The sequence below is a fragment of the Peromyscus leucopus genome, chromosome 22 (genome assembly GCF_004664715.2).
Source record: "Peromyscus leucopus breed LL Stock chromosome 22, UCI_PerLeu_2.1, whole genome shotgun sequence".
In the NCBI taxonomy this organism is placed as follows: domain Eukaryota; kingdom Metazoa; phylum Chordata; class Mammalia; order Rodentia; family Cricetidae; genus Peromyscus; species Peromyscus leucopus.
Window position 1 is genome coordinate 21050444 of NC_051081.1, and position 25655 is coordinate 21076098.

The following is a 25655-nucleotide window of genomic DNA, read 5'->3' on the forward strand; positions in this document are numbered from 1 at the left end:
CTAGTGAGGATTCCTGATGTCTATAATTATGGCAGAAGTAATTAAATAATTAATCTTTTATCAATTATTTATAGTTCCTATGATGCAAATCCAAGTGAAAACCTTTTTGAGCAAATTGGAATATAATAGTAAAAACTAAATTCTTCTCCTTTTCTGGAGAACAAAAGAACATATCTTGGGGCTGGAGAGATGGCTCAGAGGTTAAGAGCACTGACTGCTCTTCCAGAGGTCCTGAGTTCAATTCCCAGCATCCACATAGTGGCTCACAACCATCTATAATGAGATCTGGCACCCTCTCCTGTCTACATAATAAATAAATAAATCTTAAAAAAAAAAGAACATATCTTTGTGTAATTGTACAAAAAATATGTCAAGTATAATATATTGGGGGGGGGAGTTCCATTCTACTCTGATTAACATTATATTGTCTAAAATTTTATTCATGTTTCATTTGACAAATATTCCTGAACAAGATACTTACTGCTCACTAAATGTCCTGTGAATTTTATTTGAAATGTGAATAATTAAATTAAGAATAAGTTATAGCTGGGTGATAGTGATGCAGGCATTTAATCCCAGCACTCAAGAGGCAGAGGCAGGTGGATCTGAGTTCGAGACCAGCCTGGTCTACAGAGCGGAGTTTCAGTTCCAGGACTGCTAGGGCTACACAAAGGAACACCCCCCCCCCTCCAAAGTTATAAGCTTATTCTGAGAGTTATAAACTCAATGGAGCTGTACAAATTAGGAGAGCCTGAGCCATACGAATAGACATCACTACATAGCCTTGGCAACCATAAAACTTACAGTGTCAACAATGCTGGCCCAGGTCTTGTGCAAGGCTGTAGGCCTGTGCCACCCTGCTGATTCCCTTTTTTCATTTCTCTACTAGATTAAAAGGATTTTGTGAAAACTATAATGTCTTAATGTTGATTTCCTGAGTCATTGTGATTACTGAGTTGTTAGTGACCTTTGAAGTTTTATTTTTCTTATCTATTTCATGTCGAGTGTTTTGCATGTAAGTGCACCTGGTGCATGCAGTACCCGCCGAGGCCAGAAGAGGGCATCGGGTCTGCTAGAGCGCCTTCTTGTGGGTGCTAGGAACCAAAACCGCCCCCTCGGCAAGAGCAGCACGTGATCATAACCACTTCGAGCTGTCCCTCCAGCCCCTGAATTTTTGTTTTTAAGTCTGTTCCTGATAGACTCCTACCACTTGATGTATGTAGCATTTCCTGTTCTTCCTGTGGCCTCTTTGCTGATTTGCCCCTTGTCGTTGGCTGTCCTCGCAGCTAAGGCTCAGAGTGGTTCCTACTGTCTTCACCTACCGTGAACCTGAGCAGTCTGTGGTGTTGGTGAGGGCGGGTAAGATGGTGTCTCTTGATAAAGTCGTTTTCCCACGCTCACATTTGTGCAAATCCTTCTTCAGATTGAAAGTTTCTCCATACCTCAGAGTTGTGTTCCCTTTTAAGACTTGCTTCCATGCATACAGTCTTCTTGCACACATCTCTCACTGGGTAGTTGACTTGAAGACAAAAGGCATGAACCTTTAAATAATAATCACAATACTGGAAGAAAGAATGAATAGAGAGTTTCACTTACGAAATAATTGGAGATAGGAGAAAAATTTCAAAATGAAGAATAATACCATACCAAAAGGGTTTCGGGGAATGAAGATGAGTATACCAATTAACAACAACTAACAAGTACTCTAACTAATTCAAACTCAACAAGAAAATAGCCATGGTACTACATAGGTGGATGGAACAAGCAGTTGGAAAGCTCCTTTGTACTCAGGGAATCTGATGTATTGGTGCAAAATAGTCTAATGACCAATTAGTGGGGTGCATGTGAGCTTGTATTGGGGGCTCTTTTCTTCTCCTCCTCCTCCTTTTTTTTTTTTTGTGCCTATCTAAAGTACTTCCCCACTAGGAGTAAGATAACTCTGGATAAAAGTTGGACTAATCTGTTTATGGAATAGTAACTTGCTTCAGTGATCTGCTTAAGACAGCACAGTCCTGAATATCAGCTGTAACTTGCCTTGTGTATTTTTACTGCTTTTCTCATTTTAAAATGTTAAAAATGATTATTATTATTTTCAGGGCTTTACGTTGAATCTAGAGCCTTGGGCATGCTAGGCAGGTAGCGTTCCATTGAAGGGTAGCCCCTGCTCCCTGTTACATTTGGTATGGGCTCAGGCATACCACTTGAAGAGGAAAATAACAATGAAAATCTTCCTGTGAAGAAGAAAAATCACAGTGTTTTTTTTTTTTTTTTTGGTTTTTCGAGACAGGGTTTCTCTGTGTAGCTTTGCGCTTTCCTGAGCTCACTTGTAGCCAGGCTGCTCGAATCACAGAGATTCGCCTGGCTCTGCTTCCCGAGTGCTGGGATTAAAGGCGTGCGCCACCAACGCCGGCTCACAGTGGTTTTTATGTTTGTTTGTTTTTTGTTTTTTGCCCCCGTGGTTTGAAGTACAGACAACAAGATATAAAGATAAAATTGAAGTGAGCTCCACTGCCAGCTTGCTAACAGCAGTAACCATCTCACCTGTCTGAGACACTGTGTCCCTTTTCAGTAGCGGAAGGAAGAATTCAGCTCCTCTCAGCTCTGGGCTTCTCACTCACTCTGTACAGTGCTGCTGTCTGATTTCTGTGAAAGTGGGCATCTTAGGTGTGAAAGATGATAGGAGATCGGAGACATTTTAAAATGATTTTCCTTTTTGTGAGTGAGGAGTATGTATGTGCCTATGCACATGCCGTGGTGTGCATGTGAGGAGCAGAGGGCAACTTGGGGGAGCTGGTTACTCCCTTCCTTTGTTACACAGCTCTTCCTTTGTTTCTTATGTGGTAAGTACCTTACCTGCTTAGCCATCTCCACAGCCCTGCTACTGGATACATTTTTTTTTACAAATTCCCTTTAGAACTGGCAAACTGGTTTCATAGGCATATGGTATAGATTAATAATATGTAGTATTAAGGAATTATTTTTTGATGAGACTTGAACCCTTAGTAACATAGGAACTTGAAATTGTAGGATATACTTGAGGCTAAAGGCAGACATATGGTGTGTTTTGTATTAGTTTGACAAGATAGTCAAAGCAAGAGTCTTGAGACAAAGGTGGTGTCTCCTCTTTATTGGGGAGGTGTTGACTCACAGAGCAGGATATTGGAATTCCCCTAGTCTGTGGTTGGTGACTGCATAGTGTTGGCAAGAACCAGTTCTTCATTCGGGATACTTTCCTTCCTGACCCCTGGACTGTGTGATGAGGAACCAAAGCAAACAACTAGAATTTCTGCATTGTTCTTCGGAGTCTTCCCGGCCTTCATTTCTACCTGGCAGTTCCTTCCTTATGGCAAACACCAGTGGCCCTGGTGGTTTGGAATCACTCCCTTTTAAAGCAGTCTCTCCTTGCTAGGGAATGGACAGAAGGTTCAGTGAAGAACCAGAGCTTGAGGGTGTTTCATTTTATAGCTACTGTGACCTCGAGTTGAGAAATCTCAAGGTTACAGCCTCTCTTTCCTCCTTTTCAGTTTGGGGCCCACCAGAAGACACAGTCAATGTGTAGCAGCTCACCCCAACATCAGTTGGTTGGTTTGCTTGTATTCATTCAACAGAAAGTTTCTAGAACATGTTCTGTGTGCCAGATGCTGTACAGGACAAGCTCTTTGGACCACTGAAAATACGATGTTCTAGGCTAAAGTTACTGGGAACCTAGAGAACATTGGTAGAGCCTAATCCAGGCTTATGTGAGGTTGTGGTGAGGGCCGTTCTCATCAGGGGCTTTAGATACTTCATATATGTAGGGTGATAGCATCTCTATTTGTATCAGTCACTAAAGGAGTGAAAGAGTATCTCTTTGATACAGTCACTCTTGGTAGCTCTGACTGTCCCGAAGCTATGTAGAACAGGCTTGGCTTTGAACTTGCAGAGAGCAGAGATCCTCATGCCTCTGCCTCCTGAGTGCTGAGATTAAAGGTTTTTGTCAACACACCCGTCTTGACTTTTCAAAGCATCTCTGCAACAGTTTTCTTTTTAAACACTGTTCACAGCCGCACAATTAGTTGGGAGAACTGGCACTAAAATCCAGATGAGGTGGGGGAGAGTATTTCTTAGAGACAGCAGTTCAGGAGGCGTTTATTGATCACTTACTGTATGAAGGGAATTGTGACGGGGGACACTAGTAAGGATACAGAGAATGGGAAAATGTGGGCTTTGCTCTAGGGAGCTGTTTTGAGTGTGTTTATTGTGTTCATGTGGGGCCGCCTGTAACAGGTTCGTGTAGAGGCTACAGGATGTAATTCCTCAAGGACCATCCACCTTGTTCTCTGAGAATAAGTTTGACTTAGAGCTCACCAGGTAGGCTATGCTGATGGCCAGCAGGTGCCAGGCTTGAGCTCACTGGTTAGTTGAGGATAACCTTAAACTTGGGATCTTCTCTCACGGACTTTCCAAGTACTGGGATTACAGATGTGCACCTTCAAGTCCCACTTAGCCATGTGCGTTTTGGTGTGATAGTTCAGTGGTAGAGAAAGCCCCCCTTTTCCTCTTAGACTCAAGTAGTATTTGAAAGGACCTGAATGACTTGAAGCAGCGGAGTTCTGTGGAAGAGCTAATAAGTAAGTCATTGGGTATTTGAAAGCATGATGGGATAAAATGAAATTTAATGAGATTGTCCATTACTTTGTTTTTTTTGTTGTTGTTTTTTTGTTTTGTTTTTTTGTTTTTTCGAGACAGGGTTTCTCTGTGTAGCTTTGCGCCTTTCCTGGAACTCACTTGGTAGCCCAGGCTGGCCTCGAACTCACAGAGATCCGCCTGGCTCTGCCTCCCGAGTGCTGGGATTAAAGGCGTGCGCCACCACCGCCTGGCTTAGATTGTCCATTACTTTGTAAGCCCAGATAATGGATTAAATACGTGTGGAGATGCATGGTTTTTAGTTTCCTGTGAAACACTTCGAGAGTAAATTCGGTGTACAAGCAACCAGGAGAGAGTACCTGGTACTGGCCTAAAACATGACTGCAACTCTTGTGTCTGTCCACAGTGTTTTAGAGATCTAAAGGCTTGGTATTCTGAATAGCTAGCTTTGAATGGCTGATTCTGCTGACCTGAAACTAACACATACCACGTATTTTATATCAAATTCCAGCTTGTTCTCGAAGTTTCTGTTGGCATTATATAAAATTATCTAAATGATTGTCAAATGAAAATGAAGGACAGAGAAGTAAAGGATATGGCAATGTGAAAATTGATCAGCAGTCAGACTGTATATATAGCTTTAATTTTATTGATACTTATTTTTTTTTGTTTTTGTTTTTGTTTTTGTTTTTTTGTTTTTTCGAGACAGGGTTTCTCTGTGTAGCTTTGCGCTTTCTGAGCTCACTTGTAGCCAGCTGCCTCGAACTCCAGAGATCCGCCTGGCTCTGCCTCCCGAGTGCTAGGATTAAAGGCGTGCGCCACCAACGCCGGGCCTGATTTTTCTTGACACCATAACTTAACTGAACAAATTGTTATTTAGAGCTGTTTTTAAACCTGGCAGTTTTCACTTTGGCCTGTTTTGATGAGCAAGGGGAAGGACTTCTTTTTTGTACTAAAAGCCCTTAGAGATAGTAGCCTGGTAGGTGAATCATTTGGTAAACAAAGGTATAGGAACAAGCCTTGGCCTTGTGCCGGGGAGGTTGTACATGATTGATTTCTTGGCGGTTGTATCTTGGTGCATTTCTGGGAATTTGCTTCATACTTTAGCTTTCATGTGTTTCACTTTCCAATGTGAAAGTGGTTGCTTTATGTTTGCAGGTGAAAGTTTCTTTAGGCCATTGTGAGTGATTGAGTTAATATAAGAAAGTGGTGTAGTAACAAGAATGAGTTCTCCCAGTTCCCTTGGGGAGTTGGAGTACCTCCAGAGTGGATGAGACACAGTTCTCTGCATGCCAGGCCCCGTGGGTTCCCATCAGTTGAGTTTTCTGTAGGATATTCTGATTGCCAGGATGCTTCCAGTCTGTTTACTTTACTTTAACATTTTAATTCTGATGACACACGTTCAGTGACAGAAATCAGTCTGAAAATAACCTGAATGAAACATGAGTAGGAAGATGATTTCTGTTTCCTTACATTTAGGAAGACACTTTCCTTAAAACAGTGTACCCCAAAGTGCTTTCTGAATGAACACCTTTTGGAAGTTGGTTCCAGGGTCCAGCACAGTACATACCAGCTACTTCTCCTTGATGGGCTCTGTTGGTTTGTTTGGGAGTGAAATCCACTGAAACAAATAATAGCAGCTGGTAGTATCTTTATTACCAGCCAAATCAAGCCAAAAATGTAATGGAGCATAAGGTTAGCTCCCTTGAAGTAATGCTTTCTTCTTCTTCTTCTTCTTCTTCTTCTTCTTCTTCTTCTTCTTCTTCTTCTTCTTCTTCTTCTTCTTCTTCTTCTTCTTCTTCTCTCCTCTTCCTCTTCCTCTTCCTCTTCCTCTTCCTCTCCTTCTCCTCCTCCTCCTTCTCTTCCTCCTCCTCTTTCTCCTCCTCCTCCTTCTTTTTTGGTTGTTGTTTTGTTTTGTTTTTTGAGACAGGGTTTCTCTGTGTAATTTTGGTGCCTATCCTGGATCTTGCTCTGTAGACCAGGCTGGCCTTGAACTCAACAGAGATCCGCCTGGCTCCGTCTCCCAAGTACTGGGATTAAAGGTATGTGCCACCGCCGCCTGGCCTGAAATGATACTTTTTTATTAAGCTGAAGTTTTGGTGTTTTATTTTTATTTTTTTTACCCAATTTACAAAAAATGCAAAAGTCTGAGAGACAGCAGTTGGCTAATTTAAACTAGGGAATGTGAGTAAACCATGTATAACTAGTGCGCTATAAACAAGCTGATGAGATCAGTGGAGACTTTCGGGGTGGGATGGGTTCCTTGTGGGGAACCAGGGATGCACAGTGGGGGTTTGTAAATAGATTCAAGAGATGACTAAGAACTGATCTGGCCTTGTGGGTTGTTTTTTTTTTTAAGTTTGGTCTTACTACCTAGCCTAGGGTAGCCTCAAACTCAGGATCCTTCTGCCTTAACCTCTCAAGTGCTAGGATTATATTACATCTGGTTTGATCTGGCCTTTGAAAGGATGATGCTGAATGCTGTGTTAAGAATAAAGGATGACAATAAGAGTGGACACTGTTTGGGAAGTCACAGTAGGACTATTCAGACAGAGGTGGCAGTGGTTTTAACAGCTTAGATGTGACTTTTCTAGGAAGGATGACTTCTTGACTTGAAAAGAGCTCTTTGTTACTCCTTTATTAGAGTGTGGAAGTCTGGGAGGGTAGGCCCTGGAGCAGACCTGGGCTTTGGTGTGGGTATGTCAAGGTAGAGTGTGAAGTCTGGGAGGGTAGGCTTCTGGAGCAGACCTGGGCTTTGGTGTGGGTATGTCAAGTTGGAGTATGAAGTCTGGGAGGGTAGGCCCTGGAGCAGAGCAGGGCTTTGGTGTGGGTATGTCAAGTTAGAGTGTGAAGTCTGGGAGGGTAGGCCCTGGAGCAGAGCAGGGCTTTATGTGGGTATGTTTTGTGCACACTCCATCGGCACCACTTAGATTTATTGAACTTTGCTGGAGTACATCTTTCAGGATTTCTTTCATTCAGAGTCCCAGGGAGACTTTTTTTTAATTATTAAATTTAGCTAATTAACTGTGTGTGTGTGTGTGTGTGTGTGTGTGTGTGTGTGTGTGTGTGTGTGTGTGTGTTCCACTTGTGCGTATGTGAGGGTTAGAGGACAGCTTGAAGGAGTCTGCTTTCTCTTTGCACTATGGAGGTCCCACCGAGACACTAGTCCACCCAGCAGACATGTTTCTAATGGATCTCAAACAATCTAGGAAGTTTTTGCTTCCCCTTCTGAATATAGTTGAATGAGGTGTAGACTTCCAACAACAGTTAACTCTCCTTCAGCATTTTCAATATACTACTATGTCTCTTGTTATTGATAATGAGAAGTTTGTTTGTTTGTTTTTTGAGACAGTTTCTCTTTATAGCCCTGTCTGTCCTGGAACTCACTCTGTAGATCAGGCTGGATTTGAACTTAGAGATCTGTCTGCTTCTGCCTCCTGAGTGCTAGGATTAAAGGCATGTGCCTCCACTGCCTGCCTGAGAAACTTATTTTTGATATAATCGATGTTTTAAAATTTCAAGTCTAATTCTTTAGCATTGATATAATCTTTTTCAAAATTATATTTTGATACAGAATGTTTCTAATATTTTTATTTATGCCTGTTTGCATTTGAAAAAATTTGACAGAGTTTCGTGTAGCCAAGGGTAGTTTCCAACTTACTCTGTAGCCAAAGCTGAGCTTGAATTCATGATCTTCCTGTCTTTACCTCCCAAGTGCTGGGACTACAGGTACATTCCATACCTGGCAGGTAAATGTTCCTTTTGTGTTTCCTCCTGTGTTGAACCCAGGTCTGGCATATGCTAGATGAGCACCACTGAGCTACATCTCAGTTCTCCTAGACTTCTTATTCCTTCATTGTTTCTTTAACATACTAAAGCCAAGTTATTTTAAGTCTTTGTCAGTCTGCCCTATACAATTAGTTTCATTATAGTCAATTCATGTTCTAATTATTTTTAGCTGTCCTTAATAGAAAATTCTTTGTGTTGTAAGATTTGGTTTGCTGGCTATAATTAGGAGCCTTTTGATTAATTTGTGTGCTTATTTGGATTTGTTCCTCTGAGGAGGTAGATCAGATGGTGTCATTTTGGTCCATCTCTTCCTAGTCCCCCTGGGATATCACAGATTTAACTACCAAGTCTGTAGACAGCCTGGCTCAGAGTCTTCCTGGATTATGGCTTTTGGTTGTAGCCCCAGCTCCGGCAGTCACCCCTATGCAGTCTCCTCTCATGAGCGAAGAAGCCACTGAAGTTCCCTTCTGGAAGAAAAACTGGTTACCCCCCAGAGCTGACTTGGTGGCCCGCCCCGCTGCTAGTTCTAAATCTGCCATGCTGTAAGCCTTTCCTGTGTCAGCGTTTCTACTTCTTGTCGTTCCCTGTGGTTATCTCGTTCTGCACTAGCTGTTTTTCGGGCATGTGTGTGTGTGTGAGTGTGTGTGTGTGTGTGTGTGTGTGTGTGTGTGTGTGTGTGTGTTGGGTGTTATGCATGGGTGGGGTGAGTGTGGGAGAGTGCCTTTTTAAAGTGTAAGCCAACTAGTGTATCTATCAGAGACTTCAGTGAAATGCTTTCAGACTTACATTTCTCATAGTCAGATAATATTTTATCAAATGCCTCTGGGGAACTTACTACACATGGTCCAATAGTAAACTCATGTGTAACAGTGCTCATGTTATAGAAGAGAAAAATGGGAAGTAGAACATCTGTGACTTGTCCTAGGTCACATAGCTTTTACATGCACAGAAGGGAGTTAACCCAGTAACTTGGCTCCATAGTTAGTGTTCCTAAACACCAACTTAGATGCTTGTCCACCCTGACTTCCTTGTTGTTGTCCTTAACCACTGTGTTTACGCCTCCATCTGTCTGAGGAAATGATATTTTCTCTGGCATTTGTTTTTACAGGGATGATGCAAGACCAGATGTGTAGAGGGTGGTATTGACCAGATGTGTAGAGGGTGGTATTGACCAGATGTGTAGAGGGTGGTGTTGACTAGATGTGTAGAGGGTGGTGTTGACTAGATGTGTAGAGGGTTATATTGACTAGATGTGTAGAGGGTGGTGTTGACTAGATGTATAGAGGGTGGTGTTGACTAGATGTATAGAGGGTTATATTGACTAGATGTGTAGAGGGTGGTGTTGACCAGATGTGTAGAGGGTTATATTGACTAGATGTGTAGAGGGTGGTGTTGACTAGATGCATAACAGACATGAAATAAATGTTTTCTTTCCATGCAGCAGGCAAATATATTGCCAGTATGGTAATTTAAATAAAACCTGTAAAATTTTGTTCGGAATATAGTGTGTTTCATATGAATATAGAGAGTGAGAGTTATATTGTTGGAGCAAATTTTTGTATGTCACTTTGGAGTGAGAGGTCTAGTCCAAGAGAGAGGAGCAGAACTAGGAAGCCAGGGAATCAAAGAAATGGAATTCAACAGCAAAGCCCAGACTGGAAACCAGCCAATTAAAGAATTCTTCAGAAAAGCTGGTTTGGTGCTGGGGAATTCCAGAGCAGAACAAGGTCTGGACTGGATGGCAGGAATGAATGCCCCAAGCATTTCTCGGAGCTCGTCCTGAAGTTGCTGGGTCTTCAGTGGGCACAGAGGGCTCTTTTGAGGATACTTTGCCAGCTGTAATCTTGTAGAACATTCTTCTGGCCCTGTTTTGGAAATCCCCAAATTAATAAGGAACATTTGGTCCTTAGTATGCAATACCCAAGGGAATAAATGGGTCTGGCTAAGTGTTTACATTTCAGATAGCCAAGAGTCCAAATGAGGGAATTGTCTTTGGGACCTTGGTTAAAGCTTGTTCCCTGGAGTGTCCTACTTTCTGGACCCTGCTCTGTAGACTGTCCACCATTCTTCTGAACACCCTTCAATGTCTAGCTTACATCCCGTTCCTGCCATGACACCACCAGCCCTCTGTGTCCTGTGTCTAGTAATTGCTCCATATAACTTAGAAAGCTTATCAATTTTGATGCAGGAGTATGTGTGGAGACTATTGAAAGATGCTTAGTTGGAAGTATGGGTTGTGCATATTTGGTATGTGTGTTGTACACTAGTGTAGAAGCCAGCAAAGAGAGGAACCTTATTAAAACAGTATCTGTGTAGAAGTTGGTGAAGTTAAAGTAGGAAGGTTAGGTCCAGGTCGTATATGACCTTTCAGACTAGAGCAGTTGTCAGTTCATACATGGAAGGCTGACTCTTGGTGAGGTAGCCACTGACCCAGACTTGCCTGCCTTCTGTGGCCTTCATTCGCTAGCCCAGGAAGAAGCCTTGTTGAGCTAGTGTCTAGTGTACTAGTATTTCAGTGCACTTGAGAGAACACACATTCCTGTCTTGATCTGCATTTCATTTCTCCCTATCTCTCCTGCCTACTGAATTCTTACTGGAGACTTGACCTGCCTTAGACTGCAGCCTTTTCCTGCAGCAGAGCAGAAAATGCAAGGAACTGAAATTCACCCTAAGTGACTTTCCCAGCTTCTGTGTGTAACTCCAACATATTCTTGAATCACATACATACATACACACACACACACACACACACACACACACACACATACACACACAATGTCTTTTGCTTTAGTTTTTTAATTTTCTTGTCTACTTATTGTGAGCTAAATTAGCCCTTATATACTCTTCCTGTTTTTCAGTGAAAGAGTACTCAAAGAGTGTAGCAGTCCAATCTATAACTCTATCATTAGCACTTAAATAATTGCTTTTGCTTTGAGCAATCTGGAGTTCAGTTTTTGATTGGGAAATGAAAGATTATGCCAAGTTAGGGTTTTTTGTTTTTTTTTTAATGTTTATTTCTGTGCCTGTGTGTCAGCATGTACATGTGAGTGTAGATGCTTTTGGAGGTCAGAAGAAGGTGTTGAGTCCTCTGGAGCTGAAGGATTTAGGGCCACCCAACATGGGTGCTGGGAACTGAACTCGGGTCCTCTTACAAGAGCAGTACCTGTTCTTGACTGTTGAGCCATCTCTCAAGCCGCCAAGTTGGCAATGATAATATAAGCTAAGAAACTGCTACCTGTGGCTGTGAGTGTCGCTTACCGGAGAAGTATTTACCTGGTACGTGCAAGGCCCTGGGTCTTTCCCCAGTGCAGCCAGCGGGGGACTTTATCTTTAAAATGATAGGCTAGGAAGCAACTTTGGTCCTTAAAATATAAATATGGGTATGTATATGCATGCATACAAACATGTTTAAAAGTGGAGAATAAAAGGTCAGGTTGCCTTTATTCATTGCTCAGATTCAACAGTTATCAGAATTTGCCACAGATGCTTTGTGCCTCTGCATGGTAGTTGTTGAAGTATTAAAATATTAATCTTGGTTTGTGAATTTTACTCCCAGGGCTTTCTGTATGTATCTCTAAAAATGTGTGGACACTTTTCCTCGTGTCTCAACGCCATGGTTACATCCTTGATGTTGGCTATATCTAGACCATGCATAGATTTTTATATCACTTGGTAGTATAGTTCTTACATTTTATTTGTTCCAATCAGGGTGTACTTGTTTTTGTTTTTGTTTTTTGACACAGTAGTTTTTTCCATGTAGTTTTGGAGCCTGTCCTGGATCTCGCTCTGTAGACCAGGTTGGCCTTGAACTCATAGAGCTCTGCCTGGCTCTGCCTCCCGAGTGCTGGGATTAAAGGTGTGCGCCACCACCGCCCGGCCTAATGGAGGTGTAAACCAGGTTGTCACACTAGAGTTTGTTGCTAAGCCTTTGGTTCTTAGTCTCTTGATTTGGAATTTTTTTTTAACACCTAACTACTGGGGATTGAACCTAGGGCCTTGAACATGCCAAGCAAACTCTGTGTCAACTGAACTACATCCCCAGCCAGTGGTTTAAACTTCTGAGAGTTTTGGTGGCTGAGGGACACAGGTGGGAAGAAGCAAGGGTGGGCGGATGGATTTTAATCCATTCTATGAGGAAATCCTTAAAATCTCAGCCTGCTGAGTATATGGGATTTGAGTCTAATGTTTAGGAACGATGTGCTTCGGTTCATGTCAAGGCTTACCGTGGCACAGTTTAAGTGGTGTTAGTTCCGTATTTAAGTCATTGTGGAACATTTACCTAAACTTCAGTTGCTGTCTGGAATGTTTCGTCAGAAATGGAAGTTCCCTGTTTTGCAACAGGATAAAGAAAAAAGGCAAATCCCAAAAGTGTGTCTAAGGTACAACTCCTGCCCCAGATTACAGCCACTTATCTTTCTGGTGATTGGTTTCTTCTACTTACAATAGAAGCATTTTTCCAACTTGATATCTGTTTATTTTAATGAGTTAATTTCAGTTAAGCAGATCCTGGTCTTTAATTCCTACTTGGGAAGGCTGAGTCAGGGGATTGCCCAATTCTAGGCCTTCGTGGGCATCTTATGGAGACTTTTTTCTCAAAATAAAAACCAGACAGGGCTGGGGATCTATCTTAGCAGTAGAACCTTTGCCTGACGGGCACAGCACTTCCCTTTGGTCGAGCTGCCCCTTTTCAAGGTGGCTGTCTCCCTGCCCTTGAGCATGCCACTGCTTCAGCTAATGCCGGTGGTACAGGAGAGCCAGAGTGTGACGGTCCGCAGGTCTCCTAAACACTGACCTGACAGCCTGTCCTCAGATCCCACAAGGGAGCAGAGAGAAGGGGCTCCGGAGAGATGTCCTCTGACCCCATGCCATGGCGTTCCTGCCTGTTTGTGTGTGCACATACACATGCACACACGTATACACATGTATATACACACGCTTACACACACATGCAATCATACATATACACACTTATACACACGTGCATATACGCATACACACATACAATTTTAAGAACATCCTCTGATATAGTGTTCAAATAAACTTTTAACATGTTTTGCCTCTTCCCAGATAAATTTCATTCTTAATACTCTACAGATTAGAAAACAATATTATTTGTAAGAAGCCACATTTTAAGTAAAATGAAAGTAATTATTAAGATGTAAGTTTAAATTCATTCATTTACTTTGTGTGTAATCTATAAATAAAAGTCAACTACAGAAAACTATACTATGTATGATGTTTTTGTTGGAAACTTCGAGTTTCCCAGTATGGATATCTGTTCGACCTCTGTGAGCCTTCTTGAGACCATTGGGGTATGGAGGCAAGCCTGTATGTGATCAAGCTGACTTGTAGATAAGATCGGGCTTTACATACACTACTTGTAGTAAGTAGAACCTTTAATGGCTTCAAGGCCCAGGGCACATAGTAAAGAGGGGTCTTAGCTACTTTCTTGTTGCTGTGATGAAACTTCCTGAAGAAAGCAGCCTGAGGGAGAGGGTTTATTCTGGTTCATGGTGCAGTCATCATGACAGAGAAGTCCAGGCATTGGGAGCTGGAAGTCGCTGGACCCATAGCCAGAAAGAAGAGGTGAATGCCTCTGCTCAGCTCATCCTCTCCTTAGAAAGTCCACCCACAGTTGATGGCACCTCTTACCTCAGCTAAAGATCATCCCCCACAGGCACGCCCCGAAGCCTGTCTCTCGGGAGACTCTAGATCTCACCAGGCTGATGTTGAGAGTAACATATAATAGTAGGTTAAAAAGTACAAGTAAGACACTTTTAGGTTTGCCTTCTCAACATACAATGCTGATTATTCGTGACGGTGTTAATGGACATCATTAGTTTGCACTTTGACCTCTTAGAACCTAATCCTTGCAAACATTTGCTCCTTCGTCCTTTAGGTGCTCTAATGTGGGTCTGCAGAAGCTGCCGGAGTGGTGGTTGTGCTGTGTGCTGGACGAGATTAAAAGCAGCGGTCCCTCCTCCAAACTCTGCGCCACAAGGCGCAGTGCCGGAATCCCTTTCTACATCCAGGTACCCACCTGAGACCACCACCCTTCTCTCTGTGCTTTGAAACTGCCTTTTCACCTCCTTAGTATGTGAGTAAACAAACTGCGTTAGGATGTTTCTGTCTTCTCCCTACCACGGCATTTGCAACTTGGTTATTTTTAATTTTTACTACATTTATTTATGTGTGCATATGTACACAGGCATGCACATGCTGTGGCTCACATGTGGAGATCAGAAGACAACTTGCTGGAGTTGGTCTCTCTTTCCATCATGTGGACCCCAGGGATTGGATTTAGGATGTGAACATTTGGTGGCAAGCACCTTTCCTGACTCTGCCTGCCATCTCTCTGTCTCCTGTGTGACTTTGTTTTAATGTGTGGACAGTATGTTCTGTGTCAGATCTGTTCTTGGATCAGGTCAGTCCTGTAATATAAACAGAGGGCGGTATAGATTTCCATCTGGGTATTCAGTAGTCAGAAATCACTGGCACAAGGATTGCTTACTTCTAGGAAGTACCCATATTGAGTCCTTCTATAACATATCCATCATAAAAATCATAATCTTAATAGTTCACAGTTAGTGGTGATTATATCACATCTGTTACTTCATTTGAACCCTGCCTAAACCCTATGAGATAGGTACGGTTATCATATGAATATGTCCTAAGTGAAGAGACTGGGGACTGAGGAAGTGACCTGCCAAAGACCATGGGGATATAAAACTTCCCACAGCTTAAGCTCAGTCCATCTGACTGTTGACCACGTTTTTCGTGAGAGACTATGTGTGAGTACAGTTCCTGAACACAGATGGGAACATGCTGGACACTTGCTTTTTAAAACAATTGTACCTTACAACCTGCTCATATCCCCATATGCTGTTAGTGCTGCTGACGGAATAGAGAATAAGAGACTGTCGCTTCATTATCTCAAAGAGTAAACACCAATACCCTCGCAGTACTAAATCAGATTCCATCCTTGTTTATAGTAAGACAAAACCCACGAATTGGGTAGTGTAATAAGCACAGTGGAAGAAAATAAAGCAGCCCTACAGTTCTCTCTCTCTCTCTCTCTCTCTCTCTCTCTCTCTCTCTCTCTCTCTCAAGTAATTTGTTTATTCTTATTTTATGTGCATTGGTGTTTTGACTGCATGTATGTCTGTGTGAGAGTGTCAGATCTTGGAATTACTTACAGGCAGTTGGGAGCTGCCATATGGGTGCTGGGAATTGAACCTGGGTCCTCCAGAAGAGCAACCAGTGCTCTTAACTGCTGAGCCATCTCTCCAGCCCTTAGTTTCTTCTCTTATTCCTGGTCTCTTCATGACTTTTTGAGGCCCATGGGGCACCAGTTGCAGAAGTGATTGACTGAGATCACTGGGCAGCCCTGAGAAGTAAGCTTTCTCATGTGATCCCAGCCACTTTTCTGTAATGAGTCTTTCCCTGTCCTACCTGCTCCCAACTAAAAACATGGAGACTCCTTATTAATTATGAAAGCTCGGCCTTAGCTTAGGCTTATTTGTAACTAGCTCCTAGAACTTAAACTAACCCATTTCTATTGATCTACGTGCTGTCACGTGGCTCGCGGCTTTTACTGCTCCTCCTGCATGTCCTGCTTCCTCTGCGTCTGGCTGGGGACTCCACCTTTCTTCTTCCCAGAGCTCTCTTTGTCCAGAAGTCCCGCCTATACCTCCTGTCTAGCTAAGTGTGATTGATTTAGTTTCTGACTTGCGGTTCCTTCTGACCTGTTGTGGTTATGTGACCTTCTTTTCAGAGGACAAATGTCAGGTAATTGAGGATCCTGCCCAGTGCTTGTGTTATGTGCTGGGATAGTCACCTTGTGCTACCAAGTGGTCATAGTTATAGAGTGACCACCAAGTCCTTTTCCTAAGCCCAGACTTAACAGGCAACGTTGCAATCCTTTGCCCAGTTCTTTGAGGCAAGGTGAGTTGAGTCATGTTTCTGGGAAGAACACCTCTCAGTAATTGAGTGTAGCGTTCTTATTTATGTTAGTGTAATAAAGTTTTAATTATCAGAAAATTCTGCTCCAAGAGGGTCCTGTTTTTCTTAGGATGATGTACCATGCAGTAATACTCTTTGTTCTGCTGACAGCTGCAGTTTAAAGGCAGCTGTGATGAAAAACCACTGTTTTAGTGTATGCAGTTACCCTTTGTATAAACAGACCCTTCTAAAATAGCCATAGAGCATGTTCTCCGAGCAGAGATAGATTGGGATGAATTATTTTAAGTCTGTTTATATGTTTGTCTTCTATATTCCTACTGCATCGCTTGTCATGGATAGAAGATGCAGACTAGTTGCAAACTTTGGCTCTAGGGAGCCAGAAGCTACATTTTACAAGATGTAGATGTGGAGGACAAGAGTTCAAGAATGTAGGTGAAGTGGTTTTTCTTTGACAACTTTGTGGAGATAAAATTCACTTGTGGCAACAGTTTATGCATTTAATGTGTACAATACAGTGATTTTCAGTATAGTCTCAGAGCTCGATAACCATTCGACAATCTAATTTTAGAATATCTCCTATCCCTCACGCATTAGCCCTTACTCCCATTCCACCCACCTCTGCTGCTCTCAGTCCTTGGCAATCACTAATCTTTCTGTCTGTGGATTTGCGTGTGCTGAACAGTTCATGTAAATGGAAGCATACGATATTCAGTCTTTTGTGTCTGGCTTTTTTGACTTAGCAGTACATTTTCAGGAGTCATTCATGTTATCACACACACAAACACACACGCACACACATATACACACACATATATCAGTACTTCATTTCTTTTTATTATATTGCCTTAAATGGGCTGATAGCCCATTATTTTGTTTATTGGATGCTAGTTACAAAGTAAATAAGTGGCTCCTTTGAAATCCAAGTGCAAGATCCCTTTGGAGTTTGTAATGCTTCTTGTTGTCCTATGGAGTTTCAAACACTGTGGTACAATTAGACTTTCAGGAGACTCTTCTGTGAAGAATGAAATTGTTGATCAATATCTAGAGGGCCTGAAAACCTTTAGAAGAAATCTAATCCAGAATGTTTTTGTAACTGTTTAAATAAGGAAAATTTTCTTGTTTGATCAATTTTTTCTGGAAGTGCCTTGTTTATTGTATCTGCTGTTTTATCTGATTTGATCCTTACAAGGTGGCCTATCCAAGTCATTTATTCATTAACCGCTTATAAGTATATACTCAATAAGCAAACAGAAGAGTCTGTGGAGTTGACATGATTTCATCTTAGCCTAATTTTATACATGAACAAGGAAGAGAAGTTAAGCTACCTGGTTCAAGCAGCCTGGTTTAATTAACTTACCCTTGTAGTCTTGTTTTTATAGAAGGTATTTTCAATTTGGGGATTAATTCCAACCGACAAATAGGTGTATGCAAAACCAAAGCCCATTGATTTTGGTATTTTACCCCCACAGGCACTGTTGGCATCTGAACCAAAGAAGGGCAGATTGGACTTGTTGAAAAGAACAATGAGAGAGCTGATCTCTTTGGCTTTGTCTACAGATACCTCAAAGGGCGCAGTCCCCCAGGTAAGGGTGACAGTGCACTCATGTGCTGGAGGGCAGAGCAGCCAGCCACACACTGCTGGGGTCTAGTTTTCAAAAGGGGCTGCTGAAGACAGAGCTCCTGAAGAGAGGGATGTGAAGTGCTTAGGAGGTTTGCTATTAGTTTTGCTTTTCTGGTCTTTCCTCTCCACAAAATAAACTTGGTTTGGTTGATAGGTATTGATGAAAGTGAACGATTTTTAAACTCTGTTGAACACATTCAGTTGATAAGATATTTTATACTGTTACTATTGCGTCGAAAAGTTGGAAAATGAGTATGTGGTCACACGAATTTCATGTGTGCTTCTTGAGTTGATGTACATTTTGTAGCCGAGCAGTTTGATCTCTCTTTAAAATGTGATGTTTTATTTTTAGTATGTTTATATTTAAATTTTAAGCAGTGTTTTAATTTTTTATAGTCACTGTGTATATGCAGTTGGGTCAAACACTCCTCATAGCTGTATTCTACTACTAGGTAGTAAGTAATATGTGCGCCTTGTCTTCTAGATTTCCCTGCTAAATACTTCTTAGTAAGATGTTACTGTGGAAGCCCATGCTCAGTTAGGGAACAGACCTAAAATCTATAGAAAAGAAAAGTAGGTTTACTTGGTTTTAAGTCATAAGTGGTATCAGGTGCCATGGGCCATAATATGGCCCAGCTGGGAGAAAGTATGCTGCTTGTTAACATACACATAGTGGCCAGTTGCTGGGAGAGAATTCTTTGGGGAAAGTAACTAACATGTTATTAATCATTTTTCAAAAAAGACCATATCAAGACATTTTTCATTGAAATGTGAGAACTATAACTACTTATATTTTTTTAGGTGGCCACTTTGAAAAAGGCCTGAGTTGTCAGGAATTTTGACAAATAATGAGGTTCTTTGGCATCAAAAACATTGCATGCCGGGTGATGGTGGCGCACGCCTTTGATCCCAGCACTCGGGAGGCAGAGGCAGGTGGATCTCTGTGAGTTCGAGGCCAGCCTGGTCTACACAATGAGTTCCAGGAAAGGCGCAAAGCTACACAGAGAAACCCTGTCTCTAAAAAAAGTAAATAAATAAAAAAAAAAATAATAATAATAATAATAATATTGCTTATTTGTGACTTCTTTCTTTCTGCCTTGTTAGGGTTTTGAAAAATGTGATTTTAAAAGTCAGATTTTATTCTTGGGATGTAGGTCTGTGACTCAGCTCTCTACTAGTGTGTGCAAGACTTGGGACTGGTTTCCATCACCACAAAGGTGATGATGATCTTAGTTGTATTTTTGCTGTTTAAAACAACTTTATTTTATTTTTGTTTTGAGTATTCTTTTTCTAACAGGTTAAATGGACACCTAACATGTGTTTGTTTTAGTATTTTTTACTAAAGTATTTTTTACCTTTATTAAGGTCATTGAAGATGTGCATTTAAAGGTTTTTGTTTGTTTTTTTTGGCCTCACAGAGATCCGCCTGCCTCTGGCTCCCCAGTGCTGGGATTAAAGGTGTGCACCACCACTGCCCGGCTTTCTTTTCTTAAGAGTCAGTTAAAGTACACTTCCAATTACAGTGTCAATGTCAATGTCCAGAAGCCTGGGTAATATTCAACTATAAATATTAAAAAAATTTGATCATTACTTAAAATTTTAATAATTATTACATGATGTGTATGCATGTTTTGACTGCATGTGTGTGTGTGTACAATGTATGTACTTGGTTCCTAGGGAGGTCAGAACAGGCTGTCAGATCCTGCGGAACTGAAGTTACCTATGGTTGTGGGCCACCTTGTGGGCACAGAACCTGGGTGGTCCTCAAGAACAGCCGGTGCTCTTAAACCTCTGAGCCATCTCACCAGCCCCTTGACTAGTGTTTCAAAATGTATTTGTTTTAAAAGCAGTAAAATGATGTTTCTACCCAATTCCACTGCAATCAGAGCACAATCTACAAAATAGCAATAGTTGATACTTATTGGGATTCTGTTTGTGGGTAGGTTTGGGGTCATTTTTAAAAATGAAATAAATGTTCCATCTATCTTTGGAAAGAACCCGCTGTTCCTATTTATTAGGGACAGAATCTACATGTGTTCAGTGGATGAAGCTTTTTTAATTGTATTACTCCATTTGATAAACTCTTTACTAGGTTTTCAGTTTACAAGTGTATTCTCTTAAATGTACTATATCATTTGAACTGGCTACAGATTTAGAATTGCCATAGTTTTAAATTCACCACTGATTTTGAACTTTTCATTCTAGGTTCATGCTTTAAATATCCTCAGAGCCCTGTTCAGAGATACACGTCTGGGAGAAAACATTATTCCTTTTGTTGCTGATGGAGCTAAGGCTGCGATTCTGGGCTTCACATCACCTGTCTGGGCAGTGAGTGTTCTTGCCATTTGTGCCCATTGAGTTAATTATGTTTTGAATAATAGGTTTTTGATAAGCTGACCTTTCCCTGATGACAAAATATATATGCTGCATTTTATCAACTAATTTCTTCAGGGGATAAGTTTTTTGATCAGACTACATTTTGTTCCTTTATTTTATGGTTCTGTGTTAGCTAAGGTTTCTGTTGCTGTGAAGAGAGACTATGGCCACAGCAACTACTATAAAGGAAAACATTTAATTTGGGCTGGCTTACAGTGTCAGAAGTTTAGTCCATTGTTATCATGGTAGGAAGCATGGTGGCACACAGGCAGACGTGGTGCTGGAGAAGGAGCTGAGAGTTCTACATCTTCATCCACAGGCAGCAGAATGACACAATGAGCCACACTGAGCATAGCTTGAACATATGAAACCTCAAAGCCTGACCCCACAGTGACCTACTTCCTCAAACAAGGCTGCACCTATTCCAACAAGACCACATCTAATAGTGCCACTCCCTATGTCCTATGGGGCCATTTTATTCAACCACTGCAGGTTCCATTTTATCTCCTTTGTTGATTTATCATTAGTAACGATTTTATTTTGTGGTTGCTTTGGTATTTGTGTATCTTATGCTGTATAAAGTGTAAGACTTGTTAATAGTATGCTTCTATTTATCTCAGTCTTTGGGCTGTACCGCTTTACATTTTCCTTTGCTGTATGTAGTTACTCTCCACTATATACAGGTTGTTATATATGACAACACCATATATGAGCTTGTTACTTCTTCTCTTTAAATGGTCCATTATTATTCTTTTTAATTTACCACTTGAGCCATTTTGAAGTGTATACAACACAGTGGCATGTGGTGTTATCACTATTGCATATTTCTGAACATTCACCAACAGAAGGGTCTTCGCCAGTTCACTGACTCCTCAGCTTCCTTCTTTCAGCCCTTGTGCCTGCCGCTGTGCTTTGCTCTCCGTGGATTTGTCTGGCCTAACACATCAAAGAGTAGAACCATAAAATATACGTCCCTTTGCATTTGGTGTGTTTCAGGGATGTTGTAGCATGGATCAGAATTTCAGTACTTTCCAAGGTTGAATAGTATTCCGCTATACCAGTGTACTATTTTTCCTTATTCTGTTGATAAGATGATAGACTCTAAGATTGTTTCCAAGTTTTTAATTATGAATGATGCAGCAATAAATACTTGTATACCAGTTCTCTGAATCCCTGCTCTCAATTTGTTTTGGTCTGTCTTCACATAGTAATTCTGCTTCACATTTGAGGAACCTGTTTCTTACAGTGGCAGAGTCCTTTACATTCACGTCAGCCGTGCACATGAGCTCCAGTCTCCCTACATCATCACCAACAGTTATTATTTTCCTTTTATTTAATGAGAGCTCATCCTAGTAAGTGTGAAATAGGATTCTAGTCTGGTTTTTGAAAAAAACCTTCAGACTTGTTTATTATTTTTTATATGTATTAGTGTTTGCCTTCACATATTTATGTGTCCCACCTAACATGCCTAATGTCTGCAGAGGTCAGAATAGGGCATTGGATCCCCTAGAAGTGGAGTTAACATGGTTGTGAGCAACCATGTTGGAAGATGGGAACCAAACCCAGCTCCTCTGCAAGAGGCTCTTACCTACAGACCCTCCCATTCTGGTTTTGAGTTGCATTTCCAGAGTGACTAGTGATACTGATCTAGAAGCAGAATGATTCTTAGTATCTTAAGATACTTAGTATCTTTCAGAGTCTGTGGATTCCTTTATCCAAGATGTGTTGTATCTTTAGCAATAGAGTCCTACCATCTAGTTCTGGTGGACAACCAAGAACAATGGCACTAGCCTTTGTTGTCTTGGGGGCTTCTGGGACTTCCCTGACCAACAACACATAGGAAGCTATCCCATACCTGGCACTGAGATCTTAATAACTCATGTATTCTGGAAGAAGCACTGTGTTCCCATGCAGGGTAACTACTCACATTCCTTTAAAAAGTTATTACTATATTTTAAAAGTTAGCTTCGAAAAGAGTGGGTTTCCCTAAGGGTTCTCCATGCATCTTTGGATTTGGTTAAGCCATCCACCACCTTCTTTCCCCTGCTTCTCTCCACCCTCTTCGTGCTGTGAATATGAAGTGTCCCCATAGGCCCATGTGTTTGAACACTTGGTCTGCAGCTAGTGACGCTGTTTGGGAAGGTTGTAAGACTTCTCAGGGGTAGAGCCCTTGAAGAAGTGGTCACTGGGCAGGTCCTGAAGCGTTATTGCCCCGCCCCACTTCCTACTCACGCTCTGCCTCCTGACTGTGTACACAGTGTGAAACACCAGTTTCCCCTCGGCCACCTGCCTTCCGTACCATGATGCAACTGTGCACCAGAACAAGCGCTTCCTTCCTTGATTGCCTCTTGTCAGGTTTTGTGGCAGCAGTAGGAAAGTGAGTGATGTGGCCCCTATTTGATACTCTGTTCAGATGATCAAACTGTAGCAGGTACACACCTCTAATCCCAGTACTGAAGAAGCCGAGGCAAGAGCATAGCAAAGTTCCAGCCCGCCTTGACCTACATAGCAAGAACCTGTCTTGTAAAACAGCAACAAAAAGGGCAGCTAGGGCTATGGACCAATAGCAGAACACTTGCCTAGCATGCATGGGTAAGGCCCTGGGTTTTAAATAAAGAATATTTAAAACGCAGTAAGAAAATGACTCCCCATTTAAAAGGTACATAGTGAATCTGAATACCTTTCTCTAAAGAAGATATTAAAATGACCAGTAGACACATAGAAAGATGTTTAATATCATTTGTCATTAGGGATATACAAATCAAAACCACCCATTAGAATTTTTTAAAAAAGGACATTAACAACTCCTGAGATAATCCAGATCTGACCTGGGGCAGAGACAGTACCGGTGACAGACAAGATGGATGGCTTGCTGGTTGGAGACATTCAGCAGGGCCATGACAGGGCTTCGTTATTTGCTGACTATTGATTGAATATAAGGAGATCTCTGTCCAGTTGGGGGGTTATGCTGTGAATGGTGCTGATATGTCCATAAAGTCCATTTTCAAGGGTATTGTGGATGAACTGGCGATCTGGGCTTCTAGAGGAGAGGTTGTGGTGGGTGGCCATAGGACAGATGTGGTCTGCTGTTGTGTTTTATTTGGCTTCCATGGTGATTCCTCCCTTTTCTTTAATTTGTTGCCAGCATTTCCAAATAGTGAGATTTCACATAAAAATCAGGTTTCTGGCTTCTCTTGAAAAAAACAGAAGATCTGGCAATAGTGGCCTTAGATTCCCTCGTGGCCACCCATCAGCCTAAGCTGGATAGTGAGTGCTCTAGACACAGTGCACGGATGTCTTTGTTGTCACTGTTCCTGGGTGTTCGAGTGCGTGACCATTACTGCAACGGTTTCTAAATCTGTCATTGTTATTTTCTTTTTGGAAGTTTATTACATTCATGTGCGCATGCATGTATAAATGTATGGGTCATGTGTGACAGTCAGTTACAAGATAACTTGTGTGAGTCAGTTTTTTCCTTCTACCATATAGGTCCCAGGTATGTAAGGAAGGATGATAAAGTTAGGATGGTCACAATTTCTACATAATTCTGAAGTATCTTGACAGGCTTTGTTTAGTAAAGATAGGCTCTGTTAGTATCATGGAGAAATAATTATAGTTTATTCATAATAATTTTCCCTTATTAAAAAGATTTATTTGTTTTGTTTTTCCCATGTGAGTGTTTTGCTTGTGTGCATGAAAGTGCACCGTATGCATGCCTGGTTCCTGAGAAGGTCAAAAGAGGTCACTGGATTTCCTAAAACTAGAAAGGTGTATGGTTGTAAGCCATCACATGGGTTCTGGAAACCAAACATGGGTCCTCTGCAAGAACAGCCAGTCCTTTTAACTGCTGAGCTATGTCTCCAGCCTGATTTTTTTTCCTTCTTTCTTTTTGAGACTGTCTCATTGAATAGTCCTGACTGGCTTTCGACTCATGATTCTCCTGCTTTGTTCTCCCAAGTGCTGGGATTACAGGCTTGTGCTGCCATGACTGGGTGTCTTGCTTCATTTTTATTAATCAGTTGTCACAAAATAATTTCATAGCTAAAATTACTTGAGTCGGTTACTGGCGTTGTAAGATTAATAAACAGCATCTTGAGTGTTAACTGATGTCTTGGCTGTTTTAATTACATGGATTCTATAAAGTTAAATATCACAAGTATTTTTCACAGGGAAAAGGAGAAGTTCAAGTTTCTCAGAATGTTCATCATTGGAATGTGGGGAAAGAAGTCTGCTTCATTTTTTAGAAGCATACAAATATATGATGAAACAATTAGTAATATTAGAAAAAGCTGTTGTATGCATACGGTTGAATTGTGCAGCTGGTTCAGTTTCAGAGGAAGTCATAGAGTGGATGCTCAGAAAGTTTTTCTTTTTCTCTCATTTGTCTTATTTTATGAACACAAACCTTATTCTCTTTAGCCCTCCCGTGCCACGTAGGTAATGAGTTTTAAAAGTCTAGTTTATACATTATTAATGTTGGTTTCATGCCATGACTATCTCTTAACTCTTATTTTATGTTTATTTTTACATTAGGTGAGAAATTCATCCACACTTCTCTTTAGTTCCTTGATCACGAGAATCTTTGGAGTTAAAAGGGGAAAGGATGAACTTTCCAAAACAAACCGGTAAGCAACTCCAGCCTCACCTTCACAGCACTGTCGGCTAGAGGGAGGCCGAACTCACAGACTCATGGTGACCTAAAACTGGAAAGACACTACAGTGACTTCCTCCATGCCCCCGAGTCCTTGGGCAGGTCAGCTCCTCAGTAGGCAGGGCTGGACAGCAGCAGAAACAGGGCAGGGTGGGAAGGGCAGAAATGCAGACTGACCTCAGTACAGCGAGCAAAGATTTTTGTCTTTCCTTGTTACCTTCTCCAGCTATTCCTAAGGTGCCCCCATTACCTTTTCTGGACATGTATAAATACTGTCCAGCATGCTGTCTGGGCTGTGCAGGTAGAAATGTAACCCTCTTTGTATTCTGCTCATCAGTGCGTGTCCCTGATTCCCGTTTTAGTGTACTTTGTATGTGGAGCACTTAGAGACTCAGTCACTTTAGAAGAAACAGGTTGGCTTTTTGGAATTTACACTATGACATATTTTCTCTTAACAAGATATCTTTGTTGAAACTAGGAAACCATTTTGATTATGGATGATTTCAATGTGATATACAAGTTGTATCTGTTTCTAAAGAAAAGAAGCTCTTAAGTAGAGAGTTGTTCAGCACTTACGAGGATTTAAAGCTAGTCTAGTTGGATTACATACAGTTGCTAACACTAGATGTC

At 41.5% G+C, this 25655-nt stretch overlaps 1 protein-coding gene across 2 annotated transcripts in view; it reads left to right on the forward strand.

Annotated features, from left to right (window-relative positions):
* Thada (THADA armadillo repeat containing) overlaps positions 1-25655 on the forward strand; it is a 294070-nt gene that overhangs the window by 59039 nt on the left and 209376 nt on the right. For both annotated transcript variants that reach the window (XM_028892580.2, XM_028892588.2), the window contains exons 23-26: positions 14315-14447; positions 17847-17960; positions 20204-20326; positions 24908-24999. In XM_028892580.2, the coding sequence (XP_028748413.1) occupies positions 14315-14447; positions 17847-17960; positions 20204-20326; positions 24908-24999 (462 nt within the window). The remainder of the gene's footprint in view (positions 1-14314; positions 14448-17846; positions 17961-20203; positions 20327-24907; positions 25000-25655) is intronic.